Here is a 27,810-nt window from a genome sequence, read left to right as displayed (position 1 = left end):
ATCCTGCGCTGCCCTCCCGCGGAGCTCCGCGCAGCTCCGCGCTCCTTCTCGCCACAGCTTCTGCGCGGTCCCCTCCCGCCCCCGCGCGTGGTGCCGTCCGGCGCGGGCGGGGCGCGCTGGAGGCGCGGGGGTCGCGCAGCCGCCGCCCCGGCCCGGCCCGACCCTGTGGCTCCCCCGCTCCGAGCCTGCGGCTCCCCCGGCCCGGCTGGGGGGCGATGCCGACACAGCGGGACGGCGGCGCCGGCAGCACCATGTCGGCTCCGGGCGGCCTCGGGGGCAGCCTTGGCGGGGACGGCGCCCACCAGGTCCGGGTGAAAGCCTACTACAAGGGGTGAGTGCGGACACCGAGCCCCCGGGGAGGGCCGAGCGAGAGGAGCGTCCGAAGCGGCGCCGCGGGTTTTCGGGGTACCCGGCACGGACTCTCCCCTGTATGGACTCCCCTCCATGGGCTCCCGGGGATACTCCTGCTCAAGCCCTGGGTATCCCCTGGCTTGTAGGGGAGGAGGGAAAGAGCAGAGGAAAAACACTCCACGACCAGCCAGCCGTGCTGAAATGGATGTCAAGTGCAGGACTGGTGTCAGGGGGGAGGTCGAGTCCTCCTTTCTCCTGAGATGACCATCCCTATGAACAAGGACGTGCCTGAGCAGCCTTTGCGCTGCTCACCCTGCTTCCCTTCACCCCCAGGCCTTGGCTGTCAGTAATAAGTACATATTCCTTCATAATGCACGCCAAAAGTTGCACACAGTGTGTTCAGGATCCAGCTTTGGTTCTGGTCTTTCTATGCTAAGTGATGTTCATGACTAAAGGAAGAGGATGTTTGTATGAAAATTTGTTTCACGGGTTTTTAGGCTGTTTGCCAGGGACTGAGCGATTTCCAGGGGAGTCTGTGAATGGCAACCCAGATGCATCTACTGTCAATTATGCTTCTGCTGTTAAATAAAAACCAAAAAAACAAGATACTAGGTGTCTGCGAAATGGAAATCTGAATTTTGTGGGCCTAATTCAGTGTCTCTCCAGCAATAACACACAAAGCAAAATAAACGTTCTGCCTTGGGTTCACAGCTCGCTGTTAAATAGTAACAGTTACAGGACTTAATAAGTTTCAGTGGAAGGGTTGCCAGTGGTTCACTGGGCCATTAAGTTTGAGGGGAGGTGATCTAAGCAGAAAACAATGTAGGTTGCATTTTAGGATTAAGAGTGAACACGATGCTCTTGATAGCTTCCTTCCAGTTATATGTGTTAAGCACAAGGAAAGGTGTATTACATTTTCAGTATTTACTCTATGCTATCTCTAGCTGTTTAATTTTAAGGAGAGGTATAGAAGCTACACTGAGCATTTGGTATTTGCTGCTGTGTTTGGTTGCTGGCTTGTGTCTGCTTTGGGGCTTTTCTTGACAGAAGTCTGTAGAAGTTACTGTAGAGACTGGCATAGTCTTTGGCTTTAAAGGATATGTGAGACACTGTCAAAGTATGTGAAATTTTGAGCTCTTTGTTTCACAGTCCCTTTAATCCACTTTTTCTTAGGGAAGTAAAGATGACCCTAGCTATCAGCTGGTAGAGGTGTTCATTTGATCAGACAGTGAACTAAAATGGGAACTCTTCTGGGTGAAAACCATTTATTTTTCTTCTGCTGAGTCAGTTTTAATCTTGGTCATTTCCACATGAAATCACATGGATTCTTGCTTTAGCACAGGCGGGATGTGGGGCAAGAACAGGGAGGAAGCAGTCCAGGGTTGTGGGAGTAAGGAAAAAATCTGCTACATTGGAGAGGAATGCTGGCTCATGACACTGGTAATAATTTCACAGGCACTGGAATGTTTCCTTTGAGTCCTGTCCATTGACTTTTTATCTGTTAATGCAGTTATCAGTTTAGTAATGGCATTGAGTCATAGAGGGTGTTGGTTAACCATTGTGAATACCAACAAACTAACAAGCTGAATGCCTTAGTTGTGATTTGAGATATAAGCAAATTATTCTCTCCACTTTCTTACAACAGAAAGTCTCAAGCCCCTTCTCAGACTTGCACTATCAAGTGGATATCAAAGCCAAACATTTTACCAGCACTTACCCTGAAATGACTTGGAGGCTGAGAACTGAATGCTGATACCAAAGGCAGCTTTTTCCCTGTTCTTCAAATAAACTGTCTCAGAGCTGGATCGAGGAATTAATGGGAAACAGTGTTAATCAGCAAACATTAATCTCTCCTAATTTCCTTTTAATGGAAGCATTTAAGTGGTTTGTAGAAGTTATTGGGAAAGTCTGGCTGAGAAGGTCTTTTCATCTTCCAAAAAGAGTTTCTGGTTAAAAAGAAAAAGAAACAAAAAACCACTAAGCCAACCCAACCCATCCACTTAGAAGCACAGATTTGTTCTTGAAACATTTGGGAATCTGATAGTCGGGATACTTGCCTGGGGCAAAGAGCTGAGCCTGAATCCCCAAAACTCGGCTGGGTCTGGCTGGGAGCCCAATTGCTTTTCTCAGCCAAGACAAAAACTTCACACAGGACCCTTTGAAGCGTCTTTGTTTCACTAAACCATGCAGTGGTAATTCTTTATCTTAAATTCATGAAATATGTTAAAACAGGACGGAAAATTTTCCTAAAAATTAACACAGTTCATGCGAATAAGGGGATGGGGAATTCCCACAGACTTGGGAATTAGGGCATGGAGTTTTTCCAGGTATTTCATTCTCTCAGTTAAACTGTGCTTATCTTCTACATAGGATTGGTTGTTTAAAATTCTTAAAATAATGTTATGTATTTTAAAGAATTACTGTGATCTGTGCCGTGCGTGTAACAGAGGTTCCTGAGGGGGTTTTTAGGAATTCATTTTGTAACTCCAAAGATGGGTTTTTGTTGATGGAATAACAAAGTGTAGCAGCTCCCAGTGTATGGCACTGATCAGCATCTGTAATTACAACCATTTCAGTGCTCTGATGATATTCAAAGTTTGCCTTTTGTCTTACCTCATTTGCTTTTTGTCAGGTCAGTACAAGAAGTTGTTACATCATACATATGTTGTAGGGGTAGAGAACAGGTAGGAATAATTCACAGCTCGTGCTCAAGGAATCCTGTAAATTCATGCTGGTTTAAAAAAGAAACAGAACCAACAGTGATAATAACCACTTTTCTGTTACAATTAGAACTCCTAGCATGTACTGTTTCAGTGCCTGACATAGATTTTATGCTGGTTTTAGCTGTGTAGGTTGTAATGTAGGTTAGATTTTTAATAAAAAGGTGTAGATACCAATGCTTTGCTCACCTTCAGTTTGATTTGGTTCAAATGAAGAACACGCCTGACAGTCCTCTCATGATACATGTTAAACCTGCTTCTTTTCTTAATTTTAGTTACATAATTACTTTAGTTACATGAGTAGAAAAAGTGTAAGGAGAAAATAAATTTTAATTGTAAAATCAAAATGTACCTCCATAAAGATTTCCAGGGAATTAATTTCTTAAGGATTCTCGAATTATTGCATAATTTCTTCTTCTTGGGCACTTTTCGATCAATTCTTCAGCACAATGTCTTCTGTTGTCTGTTGACAATCAAGTTCTTCATAAAAGAGTGTTCAGCTTAGGAAAACTTTGAACTAAACCTGTGAATACCTTTTCCCCCCTCCTCATTATTTCAATATTTAGCTTTCTGGCAATATATATTTTTTTCTAGAAAAACAGACTTGCACAGGGGAAAGCAATGCTTTAAATGGTTGTGAGTGGCAGTGGCTGCACCCAACAGTACAGAAATGACACTGACACAGCAGAACTCCTCAGGAGTCCTGTGGTGCTTCATTGCAGTGAACTCTAATTAGACCTTTTCAAAAGCCTTAATGACTGGCCCAGGTGTGTGATGCATATGTGGATATGTAGGTAACATGTGTAATTTATCTGTACATTTCCCCATACATAATATGGGATAGATGAGGCTGCAGGTGGAAAAGTCTAAAGCAGTAGTGTCTGTTCTTACAGGCTTGTTCTCTCACAGGAGTTTAAGATCAGAGTGAAAAATGTGGTACAGATAATGAATTGTGTTTAATTGTAGGCATTGATTCTGGGTGTTTTTTGTTGGATAGTTCTTTTGTTTTTTATTAAAGGACGTTTCAACTCTTGGATAATTTGTAAAAGAAAGAGAGGAAAGCTGATATCAGAAAAGGTGGACAATATGGTCTTCTATTTGTATTTAAAATATGTTCTCTAGTGTGTTTAGGTTTGCCATTTGCCTTTTCTCAGTCTTCCTAAGATTCATGTTTTACTGATTCTGATATTTGCAGATATTGAATCAGACAGTCCTTCTAGTAGTATGAATAAATTATCTTTATTATGGAAAATTATATTTATGATATTATTATAATATTTATGATATTATTATTATATTTATGAAATATAGAAGTGATAGCATTTTCAGTGAAAGTAATTCAGGACAAGTGCTGTCTTGTATATTTACATGTTTCCTACTCACAGATCCCTGATTAAACCCAACTATAATAGTGCTAAAACAAATTGTAAAATTCTGGTGCTTTCATAGTAAGAGTTAATTGGCACCTCCAGATGTGGTGCAAAAGATGTGCTTGAGTCAGATTTTCTTCTAATTTCCTATGTGTGCCAAGAGAGGATAAACAAAGATATTTATTTCACCTTGGAATAGCTTTATGACAAACATGCTTATTCCTAGCAGTGTATAATCTTATCTTCATCACAAGGAAAGGCCTATTGTCGAGAATGTTTTTCCCAGATCTCAGTAAAAGAAAACGTTTTGTATCTTTAATGGAAGTCAGCAGGCTATGGTCCATATTCACTTTCCTTTGTCCCTTAATTTGTCCAACTAACTTTTATTTGAAATGAGATTTATTTTTTTTTTTCTCAATGGAGTTTAACTTCTTGGCTGGAGTGAATCCAGCTTTTTCCTAATGAATGCATCATCAGTGTTGTGTTAGGGGCAAGAAGTGTGGAGACCCGAATGTGTAACAGCAGAACCATTGTTAAAGTGTGTCAGCAGGAAATGTCGGGGTCATCAATGGAGTTCAAATGGCAAAATAAAGCGGTAGGAAAACCTGTAACCTTTCTAGTTCCTGTGTTCTGTAGTTATTGCTTGTGGAACCTTGTTTACATTTAACATCATCTTTCTCTTTTAATGTTGCTATTGGCTAGAGTTCTCTGAAAGACTAATTAGTGTCTGCTGTAGCAGAAGAGATACTCCAAATTATTTGGTAACTGTTTGATACATATCATGCTAGGAGCAATTTAGAAAACACACTTAAATTATGAAATAATAAAACTCTCTTTTTTTCTGAAGGAAAACTACTAAAGGGTTTCCTACTTAAAGGTACCAACAAGTAGTAAGAGATTTTACTTTAGAGATATGACAAGATTCCAAGGCTGTTCAGTGCACCTTAATGTTGTGATTTTTCCTCTTTGCTGCAGTACAGACAAATCTATTTTAAGTGAACTTGCATCATCACATTTGAAAATGTTCTGAACAGATTTTGCTAATATATATATAATTTAATCTTCAGTTTTTGCTGAAGCATTAGTGATTACAGTCTCAAAAAGTGTGGTCTGTAACTTTCTGCTTTTCTGGCAGTTATAGTCATTTAACAAACTGACTAACTCAATCCCAGAAACCCCTGCAATGTAAATATATATAAATATAAATACTTTGGCTTCTCAGCACTCTTCAGAACTATTTTTTTTTTAAAGAACGTATTCCACAGTGAATATATCTGTGCTAAAATATGAATCAATGAAGGGATGGTAAACTTAGTGGAGCTGCTAAGTAAGCAGTGCCTTATTTCCTTCCCAGAAAAACAGGAAATACAGGTTAAGGCTTTGCCTCCTAATACAGGCTTGCTGTGTGGTGGCTGCCCATGTGTCTGTGACAGTAACACACTGTCAGATCCACCTGTTGGCATTGGGTTCCCATCTGGTGTTTTGATAGAAGATGCAAAGGGAGACCTTTGTGTCTGTGAGAAGTTTGCTCTATTGGATGGATGTGACTGGGGCTTTCAGATAAAGCCCCATTTTCTCTAAATGACTGCTGTGTCTAAATACCTGGTCCAGTTGTTGTTTGTTTTGCATTGCTCCAAACAGGAGCAATTCCTTTACCAAATCATGCAGCAGCTTTTTGACTGCTTTATTCAGATTGTTGAAGAGATGTTGTGTTTATCCTGGGCTCATGTCTGCCGTATTTACTGGAGTCTGTCCCCTAACTAAACCTAACCCAACTGATGATGCTCGTAAATCCAGAAGTAGGTTCACTGTTCTTTCACAGTGCTTAGAAATTGCCAGTTGATTTTATTCCTGCTGCTGCTGTCAGAGGAGCCTCAGGCAAGCAGTTTGGGTTTTGTGTGCTCCAAGCAGTTTGGGTTTTGTGTGCTCTCTGCCCCCCCTGAACATTGCTCCTGTTCCATAACCACAGCATTTTATATTAGGTCACCTTCTTGATCTCAATCTGCCCATGCACATGATGATTTAAAGATATTTAACTTGCTGCATATGTACACTTCAGTCTGGTAGGAACCTTGATGGGAAACTTTGTTGCTTCAGTTATTTGTTTTAGCTCCCCCAAACAGTCCTGAGTGCTGGCATCCACTGGAGCAAATCCAGCTGGGTGAGGTTTTCATAGGAAGATTAATCTTGTAGCTCAAACATGGAGCTTTTATGCTGTGTTTGAGGGGTGTGTTGTGAACAGCCTTCCTCCTTCCTCTGTGTCTCCCAACTCCTTTAAGGGTCTGAGTACTGTCACATATTCCCCTTTAAGGCCCAGTCAACACAGTGGGCCAGCATTTTTTGCTAACATATTAAAACCAGGTTAACTCACTTTTAATTATCACAGAAATACCCATTCTGCATAACAGTAAAGCAGTACATTTCAATTCTAAGTATATGGCTCTCTGTCAGCCTTCCCCTTCATTGTGTGAAGCACCACTCTTTTTTTAAAGGCACTTTAAATATTTGCACATGCCCCCAAGTCTGCTAGGAAATCTGTTTAGTATTTGTTATTAATTTTTCATAACATCTACATAATCAGAATTTAGTTGGAGTAGATGTATGTGTTTTTACATTTTGATACTAATAACAAAATAACTGTTAAAGTGGAAGTAAAACCAGAAATATGTTTTGAACATTATTCAGGCATTTGCAGCTTTTCATTCTTGAGTTTCCACTTGAGTTTTCCACACTCTTCCTACAAAGTACTTGATTATCAACAGACAACAGAAGACACTGTACTGAAGAATTGATCAAAAGGTGCCCAAGGTAAAGAAAAATAAAAAGAAATTATGCAAGAATTCAAGAATCCTTAAGAAATTAATTCCCTGGAAGTCTTTATGGAGGTACATTTTGATTTTACAATTAAAATGTAAAAAAAAAAAACACCAAAAAAAACTAACTACAAGATCTAATTTCTCTAATTACCTGCTGCAGTTTACTTCATACTTACTTGGGCATAAAATCTGAGTTTTTCTGAAGCAGATACCTGGGGGATTAAATGTCAAGTAATAAGAATCACTTGGAGCCCAACATTCCTATAAGAAGGGAACTTAGGTACTTTATTTTACTTTAACATTTTGAAGGGAGCTGCATCAGGGATGGGGTTAATATTAGTGGTATATGGAAGGTGTTAGAGATGATGATCAATGTTATTTTTTGTGGAATAGCTTCTGAAGTTTATTTTTCTCTTTCTCAGGGACATCATGATAACATATTTTGAGCCTTCCATCTCCTTCGAGGGACTGTGCAGTGAAGTTCGAGACATGTGCTCTTTTGACAATGAGCAGCTTTTCACCATGAAATGGATTGATGAAGAAGGTAAATCAATGCTTATCAATACATTGCTCAATTTCCCAGCTTTTCTTTCTCTTTCATCTATTTCTTTCACTCTGCCTTCATAAGAAAAGCTTATAAAACATAGAATCTGACTCCAAAAATAAGTTACCAATGCCTTCTTAGGCAGAGTTTACTGAAGACATATTTGTTTCACACTACTTACTGTGTGGCTTGTTCTCTTTCTTTATAAACCAAACAACACCTCAGTGATTCTGAAGATGTTAATTCAGTGTTAGGATTTCTTATGAAGGCAACAGAAAATATTCCTTTATACTGCTGAAGATTCCCTTTATATCTTATATTTTTGAAAGAGTTAAACAGACATTAAGTTATACCAGTATTTATCTTAAATATTGATGTCATTTAGTGTATAGTTGAGTTGTATGTGCAACCAAAAACATATCTCAAGTGTTATTATCAGCTGTTACCTTAGCAACCTGAAGTCTATTAACACATAGCTAATAATAAAAATTCTTCCAAACACTAACGATGTGTAGTAACTTTTCATCAAAATGCAGTGACAGCCTTGACTGAGAACACATCTCTAGTGCTTACATTATCCATCTTAAAGTTTACCTTGGATGAAAAAAGTCCAGTCTGTTCTGCCTATTAACAGATGTCATCCATTCAGCTGTGTGTGCACAATAGTAATTTTTTTAAAGGTTATTTGTAGGTTCTGTTTTCTCAGTGGAATTAGTTCATCCCACACGTAGGTTTTGAGCTACAGCTACAACGAAGAGCCCTCTGAATTATGAGATTGCTGTGGAGTTATTTTAGCTGATGCAGTACATAAAAGGCTGCAGTGTGCAGTGATTTGTTGGCTGTGGTTGGTGTTTGCATGCAGCCATCAGCATAAATGGTGCTTATGGAATTGTTTCCTCCAGTTTCAAATTGGGCTGCTGCCAGTTTATTCAGGGTCTAAAGCTGAATGTGGAGCAAAGTTGATTTTTGGAAGTGCCATATAGGCAGGTGTGTTGATGTTTATGTGGTCCTGGCAGTCTGAGCAGGTGGGGTTTTTTCTTCTCCTCATCATTCCACAGTTATTTATACCAGGCAGATGCAGTACAGTAAAATGAACAGTGTTTATGACTGAACTGTGCAGCAGAACTACTGGGAGTTGAACATTTACTTTATAATAAGCTGGCTGTGTTGTTTCATCATCAGGAAGATAATGGACTCCTCACCTCAGTGTAGGAGTCTGCAGTGTCAGTCACAGCAGGAAACATATATATATAAATATATATATATATATATATGTACATAGTAAGCATTTTGTACTGATTCAATAATTTGCTTGAAGCCACAGTTTGTTCTGTCTCAATTTCTGCTCTTTAATTAGAGATAGGTTTATAAAAAAAAAGGAAGGTTGCAGTTTGCCTGAACTATTTTAATGTGTAAGATTTGCTTTTCACAAGCAATACATGTTTGCTTTAATCATTGACTTACAGTTTAATGTCAATGGAGAAAAAGTTAATCTGCCAATGAGGAGTGTGTTTAAAGCAAATCCTCCTGTCTTTATTGTGAATAATTCTTGCATGTACAATGCTTGGCTTCTTGCCAAGCTCCCTGCCTCTTCTCTCAGCACCACTCTAGTGTTTTCAGTTGATATTCTTTCTAGAAACCTGTTTTGCTTTACTGGAAAATTCCTGTATCACATCCTCTTCACCAAAACTGAAGTTCACTGTTTAACAGTAGCATGAAGAAATGTGTGTGCTGTAGGCTGGTACGTGTTACGCTGTTACTCATGCTTTTTATAGTCTGAGAGAAGATAAGGGGTCTGGGCCATCACTACTTCCTGACTAAACTGGCTTTACCTGGGCACTAAGGTTTTGATTTGTCATGTAGTAAATGCCTTTACAAGGTGAGGGCTTCATGTGTAACTACTCTGATTTCATAGAGGTAATGGCATACAAAGACAGATATAATTTGAGTGGAGTCATTTCCAAAATTTTGAGATGCAACTGGAAAATAAAATGAACTTGATTTGATTTTAGACAAACTTCTGTTTTTATCATGTACGGTCAGTTCATCTTTGCTCTGCCTCCTGAAGCATCCTGTGGGATGGACACTGGTTTTCTGTGTGTCTTCAGTCTGTTGTTCCTCACTATATAACTCAAAAGTAAATATTTTCCTATGTATCCCAGCTCTCTTTGACTGCAAAATTTGTACTACTCAAACCTGTTGAGAGTGATGTCTGTAAACCTTCTGTTCTGAGTTTGCTTGTTCTTGAGACCCTCTTTTGCTTCTGCCAAAAGGAAACACAGAACTGTTTGCACAGCTGTCGGAAACAAATGAAGAAAAAGTGGTTTGTTGATTCTCACAGTGAGTCTGAGTAAATACAATTGTTCCTTCTCCTCCCACCCTGCTCTGCATGGTGTTTGTGCTGTGGGTGGGCACTGTGGTGTCCAGGTGTCCAGCTGTAGAGGGAAGTGGTTTGGTAGAAAATTACTGTAGATGGCTTCAAAGACTCATCTGGAGGATTTTGGTGTGCATTAAAAAATAAAGACAAAACAGTGAAAATGGACCATTTACATTTATTATTTATATTTTAGCAATAGCATAGAATGCATAGAACCACAGAATAGTTTGGCTTGGAAGGACCTTAAAGATCATCTCATTCCACCCCCTACCATGAGCAGGGACACATTCTACAATCCCAGGCTGCCCAAAGCCCCATCCTCTCTGGCCCTGGACACTTCCAGAGCTTCTGTGGGCATGCTGTGCCAGGGCCTCACCACCCTCACAGGGAAGAATTTTTTCCCAATATCCACTCTAAACCTACTCTCTGTCAGTGTGAAGCTGTTCCCCCTGTCCTGTCACTCCATCCCTTGTAGGCAGTCTCCACCTTCCTTGTTGGCTCCTTCAGGTTCTGGAATGCCATAATTAGGTCACCTCAAAGCTTCTCCAGGCTGAACAATCCCAGCTCTCCCAGCCTTTCCTCATAGCTGAGTCCTCCATCCCTCTAATTAACTTGGTGACCTCCTCTGGGCTGCCTCCAGCAGGTCCATGTCCTTCCTGTTGTGGGGGAAGATACACTGGAAACAAATGCATTGTGATACATTAGAAACAAAACAAAGTCTCTGGAAAAACTTTTGTGGGTGAGTTGAACTACCTCCTGCTGCTGGTTCTACTGAAAAGCTTTAGCAGTGGCTGTATTAATGTAGATAATTTACAGTGTAAAACACAAAGATAATAGTTAATGGTCTGTTGCTTGTGAGCTTTCTAACTCTGGTATTGACTGAGGACTCAAAGCAGTAAAACTTCCAGACTGGATCCAGTTTAGCCAGGATGGAAATTATTCTGCCTTCCTCCAGTTTGGTTACTCATAACTTAAAGACATAGAAAGTATTTCTGTTAAAAATTAGAAATATGGGAAGGCTGACTTGCTGTATGGGATTGGGGCTGAAAATAAACTTCTGCTCATGCTGGAACAGGCAGAGGTAAATCACTTGTTCTTGCACAGGACATCTTGTATAGATGAAGAAGGGGGGAGCAAGTTGAGCTAACAACTAGAAGTATTTTCTTTCTTTGGGGCAGTGATGACTGAGATTCAACATTGTTTTTAAAATGTTTCAGTTACAGTATTATTTTGAAAAAGGCTTATTGTTTTAGGGGGCTAATCTTTTTATAATGTTAGTAATCTGTATCAGACACCAAAGAAAACACAGTCTTGTTTGAGATACTTTATCATCAAGGATTTGGCATGTAATTTAGTCTGCACCATCACAAATGGTCAACAAAACAGCAGTTATTTTATTAAAAAATAAGAAACAAAGCCAGCCAACTCCCACCTTTCTTCTGCCTTGGTGTACTTTCTTTAAGGGATTTTATTTCAGATAGTTGTGTGAGTATAAAACTAGTAGTTACAAATGAGAAAAACGGGGTGTTGCACTTGGATTACATTATTTGTCAAAAGTTTCCATTGACGTTTGAGGAGAGACTCGAGCTCTAATGCTTTTGCAGCTCCTGGTGCAAGTCTTGGCAGTACTGAAGCAGCTGTGAAAATAGAATTGCCTCAGTTCAAATTAAAAATCCTTGAAATAAAAGGTAATGATAGAAGGTTTTTAGGTGCTGGAATATAGCCTGTATCTCCTGTACTGAAATAATGTGTAACCATGCTTGTAGCAATGATGTTTTGTTCTTATGATCTGCTTGCCTCTTGGGAATATCCCATATTTTTATTTTCCCTGAAAGAACTCAATATGACTCTTACTTTCAGATGTACTCTTTGAACAGTGTTAAAAACAAATAAATTGAGAATATTAGATTTTTTCTACAATAATTATCCTGGAACCAACTGTGAGGGAACTACTGAATGGTATGGAACTAACTGGGTTGAGTTTTGTGCTGTTCTGTTTTCTTTCCACAGGAGATCCATGTACTGTTTCCTCTCAGCTGGAGTTAGAAGAGGCCTTTAGGTTGTATGAACTAAACAAGGATTCAGAGCTTCTGATCCATGGTAGGTGAAATTCACTGCTGCTCATGTTGTACCTGTGAATGAGTGGAATTCTTGCCTTCCATTCCTATGCTTTTCACACCCTTCTCCCTCAGGCCTTTGGTGATCCTGTCAAGGGATGCTGATGACCATTCACTGTGCTTTTTGCTCTTCTTTATTGAATTAAGGGAGAAAAAAATATTTTGCTGTTAGTTTATTCATGAAATCCAGCCTCTTGTTTCTTCATTCATTCAGCCCAACTGCCTTCAGACACTTGCTGGCAGCAAATGATATAAGGGATAAAGTACAATTTTTTTTTTTTTTGTTTATTTATTAGATTTGTACATTATCCTGAAGTTAATTATGGATAAGTGCTTTAGAGCAGCATCTCCATTAGGAAAAAAAAAATGAATTAGCTCCATTTGTGATGCCAGATTAATGGAATGTTTGTCTTTTCTGAAATTAGGTACTTCAGTTTTAAACTTAATGATATCATGCCCCTGTATAATGTGTAGTTGTTCATTTTTGTTCTTCAGGGTTATATGTCTATTTTGGCAGCTTCTCCAGAATATTTTCCCAGCTATTATTTGTACCTTTTTATCAGTAGAAGGTTGCTCTTGGTTTATCAGAGGTTAGAGCAGAAAAGTCATCATTATGAAGTGTTGGTGTGTTACACTACAGTGTCTTAACAGGCTCCTTCTCTTAAAAAGATGCATAAAATCTAGTTTATCATCAGCCAATTTGAAAGGAAAAGACAGCTTTCTAGCTTCCCACACAGAGTTTTAAAAAGGGGAAGAATATAATCCATTTGTTGGTACATTTCACTGCTTCTGTGTATATCAAATTTTTTATCTGCACATTCTCCATTAATTTTTGTGTGTGATAACTTCTGAGTAAACTGGCACCATGGCTGTCTGTCCACATTTATACTTCTCTCTGATGGTTACTGAAGCCAAATAAATCATAAAAGATGGGTAGTGTTACTAAAGCTAAATAAATTGTGAAAATAACCCTAAAACTTACATAGTCAACATCCTATGTAACTGTTAGGACACTTTCATATTAAACATTCATAATATTTGGAAATCTTGACTAACTGTGAAGATTGGCCACACAAGAAACCAAAATCATTAATTTTTCTAATTACTGTCTAAGAAATAGCTTCATTTATTCTGCTTTTTGTATGTATTTCTCATTTCTGTCCCTGCTATGCCAAGCAAAAGGGGTTAGTGGTCGTTTGCAGCTCACCTGTTCTTAAAGAGGGTTTTCTTGAAGTGCAGTCAGTGCTGTTCTCTAGATGATGGAATGCCTTTCAGGAGTGTTGTTTTTAACCCAAAGATTTATTTTCTGTCTGAAATGAAAGCTAATCAGAAGTTAATGTCTTTCTTGCAGTATTTCCTTGTGTTCCAGAGCGGCCTGGCATGCCTTGTCCAGGAGAAGACAGTAAGTAGGCATTTCAGCTAAGAAATACAGAAAATTGGATTTCCTGTTTTAGCAGATTTTTGATGTTGCTTGGTTTGGCATCCCCCACTTAAGAATATTAATAATGCAAATCTGTAAAAATCAAATATTTAAAAGGAATAGGAAGTCTTGCTAAACTTAATGTTTGTCACTTCTGAGTCATGGTTAATAAGCATTTCACATTCCTATTAACTACCCATGTCAACTCTGCTTTCCTTGCTTTTGCCTCTTCTATCATGACAGTTTTTTATCCTATTCCTGTCTTTTTGGGGAGCTGCCAAATTGCTGGCTGACAACTGTGAGCAGAGGCTTGTAACCAATGATAATGACTTGTTGTGTCAGTATTTACAGATCTGTGGTTAATTAATTTGAAATTGATGTTTAGGTACTATCAGGAGGATTCTCCGAAAACCTCTATTGTGTTAACTAATGTTCTAGATGTTAAAAGGGTAATTTTCCCCCAGTCTTAAAATTTTATAAAAAAGAGTGTGTGTGTGTGTGTTTTGCACACAAGCATCTGTCAGCTTTGTATCCAAATCTCAGACAAATCTAAATGTGCATGTTTAAAAGTTAACTTGGGCAGAATGGGTAATGCTGGTTATCAGAAAAATGAGGTTGCAGACTGAATCAGAAAGAGATTTACAGCTCAGTGTAGTTTTTCATATCTTAGTTTTCAGTGACATGCTTCAAGTAATGAAAAATAAAGTAATAGTTAAAAAAATGAAGAAAAAGAAATAATAGTGGCAGCTGAGGATTTAAAACACTGGAGGATTTGTCAAGCAATCTTAATAAATCAGGACATGCTCCCAATTCACCTTCCTTCCTCCCTTCCCTTCCCCACAGCTTCTCCCTAAGTTGAGCTGAGGTATGTGTATACTTTGCACACAAGTGCTTGTATTGTTTGGGCAATTTACCTTCTCTTGACCCACTGTTCCTTTTAACTTCAGAAAAATCAGAATTAACTTTGAGTTAATCAGAGTATTCTACTTCAAATTTTCTCCAAAACTTAAAAAAAAAATTTAAAAAATAATATACTTGGAACATTCCTCTGTTTCTGCAAGGTGCAGGAGTGAAAGTTTACTCTGCAAGTTACTCTACACAGAAGCCTCCAGGAGAAGATGTTGTAGTTCTGTTTTTGTATTTGTCTGGATATAATCCTGTGTTTTTCCTCTTAGAGTCCATTTATCGCCGAGGCGCCCGCCGGTGGCGAAAGCTCTATTGTGCAAATGGTCACACTTTCCAAGCCAAACGATTTAACAGGGTGAGACTCTTGTTGGGTGCTTAAAGCCATGATACAGGGATGTCTTATTTTCATAATGATGATGCCACTGCCTTGAAAAGTTATCAGATTTATTCTCATTTTTGTTGTTTTGTCTATACACTTCTGCTAATCCTGTATCTTCAGGAAACTTAAGCAATATTAAATCATTAGGAAATTGAAATAGAAAAAAACAAGACAAATTGGTTGCAATTCACTTGACATATACTCTGAAAGCATAAAGTCAAAGCTCCTGTGTTCCTTTAAGATCTTCCTACAGGGCAAACTGGAATGTATTAGATGGCTAAAAGTAGATTTTCAGTCAACTTCTGGGAGTAAAATGGTCTGAACTTGCTTATGATGCACAGACTTTTCTTTCATGACTTTTAAAGGAGAAAGCAGAGATGTTTCTCCAGGCAGCCTGTTTCTGGTGCCATGTAATCGTCTGAAAATAACAAACCATACAGAATGTTTTCAGGAAGCAAGGGTCAAATATAATTAGCTAAGGACCAAGAAGGCTCTGCTGTGTTTGAAAACAGCAACAGCAAAAACCAAACCCAAAACATTTGAGTAAGTCAGGTTCCTTGACAGCTTCAATAATCTTTCTTTCTTCTCTAAGCTTAGTGTATTGTGTGCTTAATGCTTGAGATCGTCTCCACTAAACTTCATCTTGAGCATCCTCATGTCTAACTTCAGCTTTTTTATTGTTGTTTTTTGACCTCATCTGGGTTAAATGCTGTCAAGGCATCACAGTTAAATCAATTTCCACTCTTGCCTCCATAGGCACCCTGTTTTCCTGGATCTTTGGAGTTGTTTTGTGAATGTCCTTCAGCGAGTGGCGATCTTCCCATTCGCGTTGTCTGGTTGCTTAAGGTGTTGAAGCTTCTGCTCTCCTGCCTTCCTCTGTAAGGACTCACCTACAGAGAAATGAGGAGATGAGCTTGGTTAGTGTAAGTGTGGCTGGATAGTTTTATTGTCCAGTTTTGCTCTTTAATGAGTTTTGTTGGTTTCTGGTTGCAGAGAGCTCACTGTGCCATCTGCACTGACCGGATATGGGGCCTGGGGCGCCAGGGCTACAAGTGCATCAACTGCAAGCTCCTCGTTCACAAGAAGTGTCACAAACTTGTCAATATTGAATGTGGCCGACACACACTACAGCCAGTAAGTGCAACTGACCTGATAAATTGTCTCAAAAAAGCAGCAACTGACCAATCAAACAAATAAAGCCCCCCCTCATTTTATACTGTTGGTTTTCAAACTGCAGCCTGCAAATAATTGCAGTAGTTGAAACATAATTTTTATGGTTACCATGGCTTTTTCAAGAAAGTTTGGAATTCACTGAGCAAAATTGCAACTTATAGCAAGACAGGAGTCCAATCTGCACATCTGACATTATTTGCCTGGTCACATATAAGCATATATATATTTATCCCATCCTTCATAGGGACGTTGCATAGCATGTATATATATTCACACAATTTACATCTACAGAATAGATAGGTGGAGTAAATTCTCTATATATCTGATAGGCTATTGGATTATTTCCATTTGCAGCAGAAGAGTATGAAAAGCAGTAATTTCGATTTTTCTCCCAAGAAATTCAATCATCCTCAGTTCTTACGTCCTGAGAAAAATTGAGATTATTACTGCTTCTGGTTTAATAAAGCAGACAGCTTCAAGTCCATATTTTGGGAATTCTTTTGACTAATAGATATACTGCTGAAGGACTGGGGTTTTCTATCTCACTTCTCATCTGCTGTATTTCTTTCTCTTTTGTACCAAGTTGTCACTTCTGGAAACATGTCATGACTTCCAGAAAATAGGGAAAATAAAGGATGCAGTTGTTTATTTCATTGTGTATGTTTTAGTAACTGTGTTGACTAATCAAATTAAAAAGTAGCTAGATTATATTCCTCAGGGGTCATTAATTTCATTTTATTGACTCTAAAATAATGTGTCTGACACATGGACAGTCTATTACAAAAATCCTGTCTATGTTTGCAGGAACCAATAATGCCTATGGATCCATCATCTGTGCATTCAGATAATGTAGAAACAGGTAAGATCAATATTTGTTTTCTTAAATTACTATAAGTTGCTGAAAAAGAACTTTGAAGTAAAATTATTTTAAAATCCCTTCTTTACTTTTTCATAGAATAAGAAAAGTAAGACATCTTCTTATGCTAAGGGGGATATAAATATAAAAATTCCAGTTTTCCACATCTTACCAGTTTCAGAAACTTGACTAAACAAAGAAGAATTTATGCTGTCAGTTACATTTAGTAAGCTGAGTACTTCAAATGCCCTGATCAAACGAAAAAAAAAACCCAAACCAAACCCTTAACAGCATTAGCAGAGCTTCTGCTGTAGTGATGGCCCAACATGTTTATTCTTGTGGCAATCAGTGATGGTTGTAATATAAACCTATCAGTTTTGAATACTTGCAATAAAACTGTTTTTATTTTTTTTTGTTGTTATTTTACTATAGAGAAACTATTCCTCTGATTGTGGAAAGGCAGAAGAAAATTCTGTTGTGTTGCATGAGTTTAATAAATTTTTCTTGTACCTCCAGTGATACCATACAATCCCTCAAGTCATGAGAGCCTGGACCATGTTGGTGAAGAAAAAGAGGTAAAATATCCAAGCTAATTCTGTACATAGAATCACAGAGTATCTGAAGCTGGAAGGAACCCAGGAGGATCTTCAGAGATCCTAAAGCCTGTGTGTCTCAGTTTCAACATTTTAGTAGTTTAATTTGGCACAAACTGAAAATTAGCACAGAGCGCACATTTGGGTTGCTCCTGAGATGTGTGCATGTGTGTCTTGCATGCTGCTTTATTTTGAACCTTGGGTTGAGATGTGCTTTGATTTAGAAAGTGTTCCAAATTCTCCCAGTTTGGTTTGTTAATATCTGCCAAGTCTCCTTTGCCTCCTTTGTTTCCCAGCACATTCCTTTCCAGGACAGTACAGTCTTAAGATAACAAATGTTAATTGAATTACTTGTTTATATTAATTATGAAACTTTGTTTGAAATGCTGACTTTTGCAGTTGCTGACACTGGCAAGGCTGCTTCCTCATTTCAGTGCATCTTCATCCACAGGCAATGAGCATTAGGGAAAGTGGCAAAGCTTCCTCCAGTCTGGGCCTGCAGGATTTTGATTTGCTCCGAGTCATTGGAAGGGGCAGCTATGCCAAAGTGCTGCTGGTTCGACTGAAGAAAACTGAGCGCATTTATGCCATGAAAGTGGTGAAGAAAGAGCTCGTCAACGATGATGAGGTGGGCAAGGTGTTCTCAGTGAATTGGGCAGCTCTTCCAGACAGCTCCAGTGTCCCCCAGGAGGTGGGAGCCAGGTCTGGGCTGCAACATTTCAGTGAATATTCTGCATATGGTTTCTTGTACTGCTCTATAGGAGGTTCACAAGGCAGGTAGCCAGGTGGAGTCTGATTTTCGTATGTTCACGTCTGGGTTTTTGTTACAAAGAAATCTCACCATATTATTTTAATTGCTTGTTAGATCAGACCCCCATCTTAACAATTTTTGCACAGTGATTAATGAAAACATATCAGAAATTGCACTATTAAACTGCTAAAAACCTCTTGTTACTGAGGATTTCCCTTGGGTTTCTTTAGGCTACTCTGAAAACATCAGAGTGACTGTGGCTTGCTGTCCAAGAGCTTTTGCATTTATTTCTCAGTCTACCATTGATTCCTTCTGCATTTCTTGGTGCTACTTTACATTTCCCTGCACCAGTTTATCTCTTACAGATCAGTGTTTTCATTCCCAAGGTGATTTCACAGTGAGGCTAAGAGTAGAGGACATTCAGGAAATAAAAAGTATGCTATCAGCTATTGCTTCACATTTCAGAACTATAGACTATTTAATTTCTTGCAAGTAAAACAGGGACAGCAAAGCCCTTGAATGTCTTTCTGCTAATTGTCATTAATACTTGACCTAAGAAGTGCAACAGTTCTTTTCTGAATGTCACTTTTCTTTGAAAAATAGGATATTGATTGGGTTCAGACAGAGAAACACGTCTTTGAACAGGCCTCAAATCATCCTTTTCTGGTTGGACTGCACTCCTGCTTCCAGACAGAAAGCAGGTAAAGGTCATAAATTAATAATAAAATAGTCTTATAAAAGATATTTCTTCCTATCAGGCACCTCAAAGGCCTAAATTTAAAGCATAAAGTGCTAAGTAGCAAAGTCAATGTTTCGTAAAACTTCATAGTATTTTGTGATCCAAATGCCTTGTGCATCTAAGGTTTTCAGATGGGGAAAATGCAGAAGAATGTGAAGTACTGGTAGATGTGGTGGGAAGGATTCTGGACAGGAAGAGAAATGCAAGCTAGTAGGAAAAAAAGGATTGAGAATATTTGATAGAAAACGTAGAATGGAAAGGAAAAAAGGCTTGGGGAGATGAAAATCAGAAGTACACAAAAACTGAGGAATAATTGTCTCAAAATTACCTGGATCCTTGAAGATGAATCTGCGCTCAGAAAATAGGATCTGAGTTTTCAAAAGGAAAACCGAGGAATAGAGATGAAAGTTATTATTTTTCTATTCTATAGAGTAATACCTTGAAGTACATATAAAATCCAGTTATTGTATATTTAAACAGTATCCCTGCTGTTTTGAAAAGGTGACAAGCTAATGGAGGGAAGTGAGAAGAAAGAGTATTTGTAATATACTTACAGTATTAACCACAAACAAAAGAGACTAAAAGGATGAGGAAGGAAAACTAGACTTTTAATTTTTTATTTTTTTTTATGGTTTGTGAATAGAAACGGATGTGGCTTTATACAGTCACTCGTGTGGTAATGATAGGCAGCACCTGTAATGGATGAGGAATATGGGAAGGATTACTTACATTCCTTCAACAATTCAGGAATTATCTAGAGTAACTTTGTATACTTGATTTTGAACTTTAGGAATTTATTCAAAGGAGGGGAAAATGGTTAAACCAGCCATGATGCCAGAGATGGGAGGAGTGGAATGGACATTGTTCTATAACAGACCTGTAACATCTCACACCTCTTTCAGCCGTGCACACAATCATTTGTAACAATCCTGTGTGTTCCAGGTTATTCTTTGTTATAGAGTATGTCAATGGAGGAGATCTGATGTTCCATATGCAGAGGCAGAGGAAGCTGCCAGAGGAACATGCAAGGTGTGTCTCATTCCAGATTTCTTGCATCAGAACAGTGATTTTCTGACACAGTGCAGCAGTGCAGAGATTATGAGGGATGAGCCAGCAAATCCTCTCCAGATGTTAAGGATTTAAGAAATGTGAAACTGCATCCTCCTTTTGCTGCTGCAAGCCACCATGTTTTTGTTTCAAGAAGGAATTGTAGTAGGAAGCATGTAGAGGTTGTTTGCATTGGCATTACTCTGTATGACTTCAGTCTGCTATTTTTTTCTAGAAAAACAGTTTGTGGTATTTTTTTTAATGTCTAATGATATCAATGTGTTTCTCATACAACAACCACTACCAGCTGTCCAGGCAAATGCTGAGATCTTGGTGCATATGCTTAATCTCAGATGGTGAGATAAAAGGGATGATTGCAGGAGACATTACTATTAACTAAAAACGATTTTTCAAGTGCACAGAAACATTTATATGATTAGAAACAATTTGCCACTTCTCTGTGAGAAAATAATAGAATACTTGGGATTATGTATAGAAGATACCATACTATGAAGACTGTGTTATTGTGCTTTGGGTTTTGATTACTTGAGTAATCAGTATTTCTTTCTACACCAGGTTTTATTCTGCTGAAATCAGTCTAGCATTGAACTATTTACATGAGCGAGGGATAATCTACAGGGATTTAAAACTGGATAATGTGCTCCTAGATTCTGAAGGGCATATTAAACTCACAGATTATGGCATGTGCAAGGTAAGAGCTAGTTTTTTGCTAACCAGGAAGATCAACAGTTAAGAAACCATTATAAATTAAAAAATGCAGAGATTTTAAAAAGTGAAATTTCAAGGTCTCTCTTTGTGCACAGTGCACACAGGCTGTATATTCACTTCCACATGTAGAAAAAAGGCAAATGCCAGAGTGAGTCCACGGACTACACTTACATGTACTGTTTATGTTTTCATAAAGCTGCTGGATCAACTCATCTGGGAGGTGTTGGCTGAAATAGTGAGGATAAGGTGATTTCAAAAGAGGTTGAAATTATCAGTCACTTGCTCCTGTTTTGATTCTGTGGCACTGCCCACTTCCTCTGGGAAAACTTGTCACTGCAAAGACACTGGAGCATGGCTTTGGATTTGCCATGGAATTGCCATAATGCTGGTTATTCAAGACTTAATTAATTCCAAGTGAAGCTCTTAGCAGAGGAGTGTGGCATCTTCAGTTAATTGTAAAGTATTTTCTTCCCATCTTTTCCTAAAGGAGGGTCTGAGGCCTGGTGACACAACCAGCACGTTCTGTGGGACTCCAAACTATATTGCACCTGAAATTCTACGGGGAGAGGATTATGGTAAATGGAATTTCTTGTTGCTACTTTATAACTTTCACCTTGTCTCTTCTTATTTGCATTGTTTAAGCAGCAGAAAGTAAAAATCTCCATTAGACACAGGATCAGTCTTAATTCAACATCCTGTCTGAAAAAGTAAATAAAGCCTTCAAAGGAAGAGTAGAAAACATCACACAAAGCAAATGAGGTACTCTGCATTGCACATTTTAAATTCTTTTGAACAGTCTTGAAGAATAGCTTGAGTCTTCCAAATTTATTATTGTTTATAGCTATTTTAGATACTACTAATGATATATTTGCAGTCTGGAGTTGTGTTTGGGTTTGGAGCTTTACATCTGGCAGCAGTGATGGATTAGATACAAATTCATTGCAAAAGGCCTAGATAGTGGATGTCCCTTTACATCTTTTCTTTTTAAATCTACCATCTTATTTCAATCAAATGTCTCTTTCATACTGGCTTCAGATACTCCTGCTTATCACAAGCTTTCTAGCCAGCCAGACTGTATCAGCCCCAGCCTGGCTACTGGGATTTCCTTTAGCAGTGAATAGTAGGGGAGATATACTTTGCTCCATGAATGACTGTCTTGCTGCTATTAAGACTCACACAGTTCCTCTTTGGTCTTATCTCCCACCCTGGATAATGCACTGTTGGTTAGTAATGATTAGGCTTAAATATTATCTAAACCTTTGTTAAGGGCTTAACACCAACCTTTAACCTCTTTGCATTTCCTCTGTACAGCATCTCCTCCTGTTGTGTACATAATGATCCACAGAGTGTCTGCTGCAGTCGTTATCTCTCCTTTATTCAGCTAATTGGAAAGACTGGCAATACTTACATTTTTGAACTCATTCTTCTCTGTCTATTTTTAGCCCCAGAGGTGTTGGTATTTTTGTGAAATATCTCCAGTGGTGTTTTCTCTCTTGAATTCTAGGCTTCAGTGTGGACTGGTGGGCCCTTGGTGTGCTGATGTTTGAGATGATGGCAGGCCGGTCGCCGTTTGACATCGTCGGGAGTTCTGACAACCCTGATCAGAACACAGAGGATTATCTCTTCCAAGGTAAGTACCATGAGTGTTCCTACACTTTAGTGCTTTGCTTCTACCTAACCTTGAAACTAACTTCAAAGATGCGAGGGCTGATAGGAACCTTGTTTTCTTGCAGTAATTTTGGAAAAACAGATCCGAATTCCTCGATCCCTCTCTGTGAAAGCAGCAGGTGTTCTAAAGAGTTTCCTTAACAAGGTAAGAGCTGATGTACTTCATCTGCCATATACAAAAACAGTAGAAAAGGTGAGAGCCTAAAGCAGAATTTCAATGGGGTTGGGAGCCCTATTCTAGATACTTCTCTTAAAATCTGAAGCTCCTGGTTCTCAGGCTGGGATTATGAGTAAATTCCAAAGTGAAAGGTATAGAAATGCTCCAAGCAATTTCTTTAACCTGGAGAATTGAACAAACTTACCAGATTTAGTTTGGTTCTGAGAGAAGCAGGTTAGCAAATCACTTGGACAGCTTCTGATGACTTTCTGGGGAGAGATGCAGAGGGAGGATGTGCTCACTGCTTGCTGGGGGCTCTCTAGCCTGAGAGTCAGAAGGTGTGGTAGTGGATGATGAGTCCAAGCACTTGCTGGCTTTTAGTGAGCATTACGTGAGTGAGAAGAGATACAGGAGAAACCAGATTTGGCTAAATTATTCTAAGAATGTCACACCATTCACTGCACACTGTTACAGCTCCATGGTAGTGTGTGCATGTTTGTACCCAGAGATGGAATTGTCTTGTTAAAATAAGCTTTCCACAATATTTACCAGGAACTGCAATTACTGCCCCAGTGTGATTTCCTGGCATAATCTGTTCAGGGGAAGAGCGAGGGAAGGTGGGGGGAAAGAATCAAATTCATTAGTAATCTAAGCAAGCCTGCTCTGAAATCTATGGTATGCATAACAGGTCTGGATGAAAATGAAGAAAAACAGCATAGTCATTTATATAAAATTTAGTTAAGGGCGTCCATATATCCCTGCCTGTTTCAGAGGGTAAATTGGAGCAGTTTCCAAAATAAATAATGCTAATTTAATTCTTCAGTGTTCCTTGTAACTGTGGTGTTTCATTTCTCATGGGGTTTGTAAAATTGGCATTTTATTCATGTGTAGGCTGTGGCATCCTTTTAGAAATATTTCCTTCCTTGCACAGGATCCAAAGGAACGCTTGGGCTGTCATCCTCAGACAGGATTTGCAGATATCCAGGGACATCCCTTCTTCCGCAATGTTGATTGGGATCTGGTATGTGAATGCCCCCTGCCTTGGCTGAGGCTCTTTGCATACAGTGAAAAAGTTGTTTTGAACCTAAGAGAGGACCTTAAGCTCAGAAACATTAAGCTCTTAATTTGTGTTTTACCAGAATACAATACACAATCTTTTTTCCCTTTTACAAACAGTAAGTGCAGTAGATTATTAGAATGATTGTAGAAAGTATAAAAAATAAACTTAATGGTAATCTTCAGCTTTGTTTAAAAACTATTCAGTAGGTTGTAACTCATTCTCAGTGTGACTAAGTGCATTTATTCTTAGATGGAGCAAAAGCAAGTGGTGCCTCCATTTAAACCAAATATATCTGGAGAATTTGGTCTGGATAACTTTGATTCCCAATTCACCAATGAACCGGTGCAGCTCACCCCAGATGATGAGTAAGTAATGTAGAATTTAAGCAGTTCAGAGAAGAGAATATGGTTTTTTTTACTTGTTTGGGTGTGTTTTATTGTTAGTAGTCAGGTGAGATTATCCTGGCTGAAAAGCCTTTATAAATGCATGATAATGTGCTTGATTTTGGTAGTGGATTTGTGGTTCCTTACCCTTGAGAGGCCCTGATTTGGGATGAGGAGAGAGGGACCTTTCTAGTTTGATTGAGCCACTGCTGTTCACATTTTAGGAATTTTTATAGGGTTTTATATGACATTCACATAGTATGTAAACATAAACAGTATATATTGAATGTTACCTTGTGCACCTTAATCGGGTTTGAAATCCATCTTCCTTCTTTATCCCTTTCTAAATTCAGACTAAACTTTCTAAACTGTATAGTTTAGAAGTTCAGCAAAGTTGCTGATGCAGGTGCAGTATCTAACACATCCTAATGTTTTCAGGTCCTTACAAAATGGACTGTTTAGGGCAAGTTTAGAAACTGCAAACCTTGCAGACTGCTTTGTGGGAGAGTGAGTGAAGCCCAGTCATTGCTTTTGAGGGGTTTTGTGTTTTGGTACCATTATTTGGGTTAAAAAAACCTACTGGTAACTGTAAAGGTAGAGAGGGACAAAAGAGGGAAGGGAAATTTTCTCAGTTGCAGTCCACTGAACAGGTTTAAATTTTAAGTCAAACTATCAGTTAATGTTACCTTTTTAATTTTGCTCAACTAATGACTGTTCTTTAATCCTAATAGTGATATTGTGAAGAAGATTGACCAGTCTGAATTTGAAGGCTTTGAATACATAAATCCTCTTTTGATGTCAGCTGAGGAATGCGTCTGAATTCTCCATTTCTGAACTGTGCCAATTGTTACTCCATTTGTTTCTGCATGGATAAACATCTCTCCATTTGGATGCACTTGCAAAAAATGAGTAACTCAACATCCTGCCCTTGCCACCTAGTGTGAATTTTCTTTTTGTATTGATCATTGTCCAGGACAGTTGTTATGCTGTACCTTCAGCTGCCAGATTTAAAATGTTAGAATTTACTAACAATTTTGCCAAATTTGAATTTTAATACAGGAGTTGGTCTCTGGGGCTCCTGACTGATCAGTATAGTTTGTCAGTACAGTGTTCTGAGCGAGGAAAGTTCTCCAGTGCTTAATGAACACAAATTGCACCAGGTGATGTAATAAATTATCCTTCAAGGATTTCAGATTTTTTCAGCAAGATGAGTAAGAACTTACACTTCTGTAGTTCCAAATCTCTTCTCTCTGAACATCTGATTTCCCTGTTCTAGACATAGAAATTAGAGCTTTGTTCATGCCCTTCAGACTGAAATGACAGCAAGGAGAGCAGGTATTTACACTGAATAGGTCAAGACTGGCTGCTTTCATGGGGAGTATTGATCCTACCCTGAAGGAGACTATTAATTCCATATCACAACTGGTAGACTTTGCTCCAACTCTCACACTAGGAATTGTACACTGATACAAAGAGTGCCTTTCTAGCCTGGCCTTTTCAGTAAGGGTTGGACACGGCATCAAGTGTCAGTTTAATTAAAGAATTCAGTTAACTCTTTGAGAAGTTAAAATCTGTACAGCATAATTCAGCAGTAATGGGCAGCTAATACAGAACCTCATATATTTATTGCTTTTGTACTTGCTGTCTTAACTGCATCAGAGCTGCACACGGTACAGCCACAGCCTGGGAAAGGATGTCGGTTCCTTTTTAATCTTACTGCCACACTGCTGGGAATGAGTTCCACTTTGCCAGTGGAAAAAGCATATCTAGAATAAAATAGGTGCTGTCCACAATGACTCCCTTAACTTCTGCCCTTAGAGATGGTGATCTGTACTTACAATCAAACCTGAAATGTTGGTATCAGGCTGAAGGAAAGCAATTTGAAAGAATGGATCAAACTAGGACTAAGAGGTGTGTTTCTTACATTTCATATTAGTAAGTAGTGTAATATACAGCACAGATAATTCTTACTTTTAATGCTAAAGCAATAGTTATGAATGTGTTGGGCTGAAGAAATGCCAAATGTACCACTGGGTTTTTTTATTATTTTGGGGAAAAGGGATTAAGAGACACTGAGGAAAGGAATCTGTGTTATGTAAGAGCCGTAAGTGAAGCTTAGTGTCACTGAAAGCAGATCTGAGAATCTGTAAGCACAAGTTGGCAAACATGACCTGAAGCTTTTAGTAGACTTTTGCTTGGCCAGTGTCTTTCCATGAACATCCTTGTATGGCAACAGTAATTTCATAGCACAAGTTTTCTGGTGTATGTCTGTTCGCTTCCATGTCAGCTGCAAGCAGAGATTGCACAAATCCACACTGGTGTCATAGTATGAGATTTAGTTCATGTTTTTCTTTGCAATGTGAATAGGAAACTCTAGTATTGGGCTGAGTTTTCAAAACTGGGAAGTGATTTGAGGGGCTTCAGTTTCAGGGAAGTGCTGAACCTCCTCACTGTTAAAAATCAGGTTTCCTTAAATTCAAGTTCCATCTTTTCAAATGTAAAATATCAGTGAACCTTTCTTTAAAGAGCAGCTAATGGGGTCAAGTGAACTGCTCTACATGCAGTTTTAAAATGGTGATTTTTAAGCCTCCGACTTCTGCACCCACGTGATAAGTTTAGACATCAGGGCATAACTGATATTAAACCTGGGAATCGTTTAAAGCAAACAAGAAAAGCCTTGTCTCTACAGTGGCATTTTTTCCTACGAGGTATTAAGGGAAATGGTTTTATGTAAGGAAGGACATTTCTGCCATTCATCATAGAAGAGTAAAGCAAAAGTTAATTTTTTTTTTATGTCACAGAAAAAAAATACTTTTTCTATTTACATATCTAAACATTAAGAATGTTGCAAAGTGACAAATATCTTAAATTACTGTAAATCCATTTTCAAACTTTAATTTTCTCCAAAGTGCCATGATATTAACTGTTATTTTTCATTGTTAAGCATACAGCAACTGTCATAAATATTCAGAAGGGACATTGGGTGTATACAGTCCAGTGCAGTAGGTTTTGTTTTTTGGAGAACGTGTCTGCATCAGAAGCATGATGTATTTATGTGGAGTAACCTCCTTTTTGTATACGAGTTAGATTCCTATGGGTGCTCTGCTAGTTAATATTGTCACTACTATTTTCCTGTTTCATATGGAATATGGTCTTTAGCATTGTTGTGTAATCATTCCCTTTATTTGTGCACACTTTTTACTTTAAATAAAACATTTATATTAGAGCTCTGTGTTAAAATCTCAGAAATACTGTGAAATGCTGGTCTTTTCTTGGTGTCATTATATGACCCTTTTAAATTATCCATATCCCATGGGAGCCTTGTTCTAATCTTTTCATTTCTTGTAGAAAATTGCACTGGGATAGGCCACAGCAACCCAAGAAATGCCTTTCTCACCCTGCATTAACCAAACGTGTCTGAGAATGCAGGTTCTGCTCCAGCATCATTCCGCAGCCTCATCCTCATCTTGTCCCTTGGAAAAATATTGTTCTTGCAGGTTCTGTCTTTCCTTCCAACACTAGTGATGAGACAAAAGCAGTGAGGCATCAGTCCTTTGCACAGAGACAGAAATCTTAAAAGAAAATACAAAATGCTACTTTAGCCTGCTCATCCAAAGGCCTCTTTCAGCTGGAACTCGTACAATGTCATCTCAG

General features: G+C 38.6%; 1 protein-coding gene across 2 annotated transcripts; it reads left to right on the top strand.

Moving 5' to 3' along the window:
* The first annotated feature begins 89 nt into the window (after window positions 1-89).
* On the top strand, window positions 90-27,397 carry PRKCI (protein kinase C iota). 2 transcript variants are annotated; one of them, XM_058844143.1, is made up of 18 exons: window positions 90-331; window positions 7,680-7,801; window positions 12,189-12,278; window positions 13,647-13,697; window positions 14,891-14,976; window positions 15,994-16,134; window positions 16,978-17,032; window positions 17,546-17,604; window positions 18,074-18,250; window positions 18,977-19,074; window positions 20,055-20,141; window positions 20,736-20,871; window positions 21,376-21,463; window positions 22,393-22,518; window positions 22,622-22,701; window positions 23,645-23,734; window positions 24,023-24,138; window positions 24,888-27,397. In XM_058844143.1, exons 1-18 carry the CDS (start codon window positions 216-218, stop codon window positions 24,973-24,975), a joined length of 1,806 nt encoding a protein of 601 aa, XP_058700126.1. In that variant the 5' UTR covers window positions 90-215; the 3' UTR covers window positions 24,976-27,397. The 2 variants fall into 2 exon arrangements, with proteins under 2 accessions (XP_058700126.1, XP_058700127.1); XM_058844144.1 differs by lacking the exons at window positions 90-331; window positions 14,891-14,976 and having other exon boundaries at window positions 7,752-7,801.
* The last annotated feature ends 413 nt before the right edge of the window (window positions 27,398-27,810 follow it).

Source organism: Poecile atricapillus, chromosome 8, assembly GCF_030490865.1.
Source record: "Poecile atricapillus isolate bPoeAtr1 chromosome 8, bPoeAtr1.hap1, whole genome shotgun sequence".
In the NCBI taxonomy this organism is placed as follows: domain Eukaryota; kingdom Metazoa; phylum Chordata; class Aves; order Passeriformes; family Paridae; genus Poecile; species Poecile atricapillus.
Note: the sequence above shows the minus strand (reverse complement) of the source record. Positions and strands in the feature narration are given on the sequence as shown.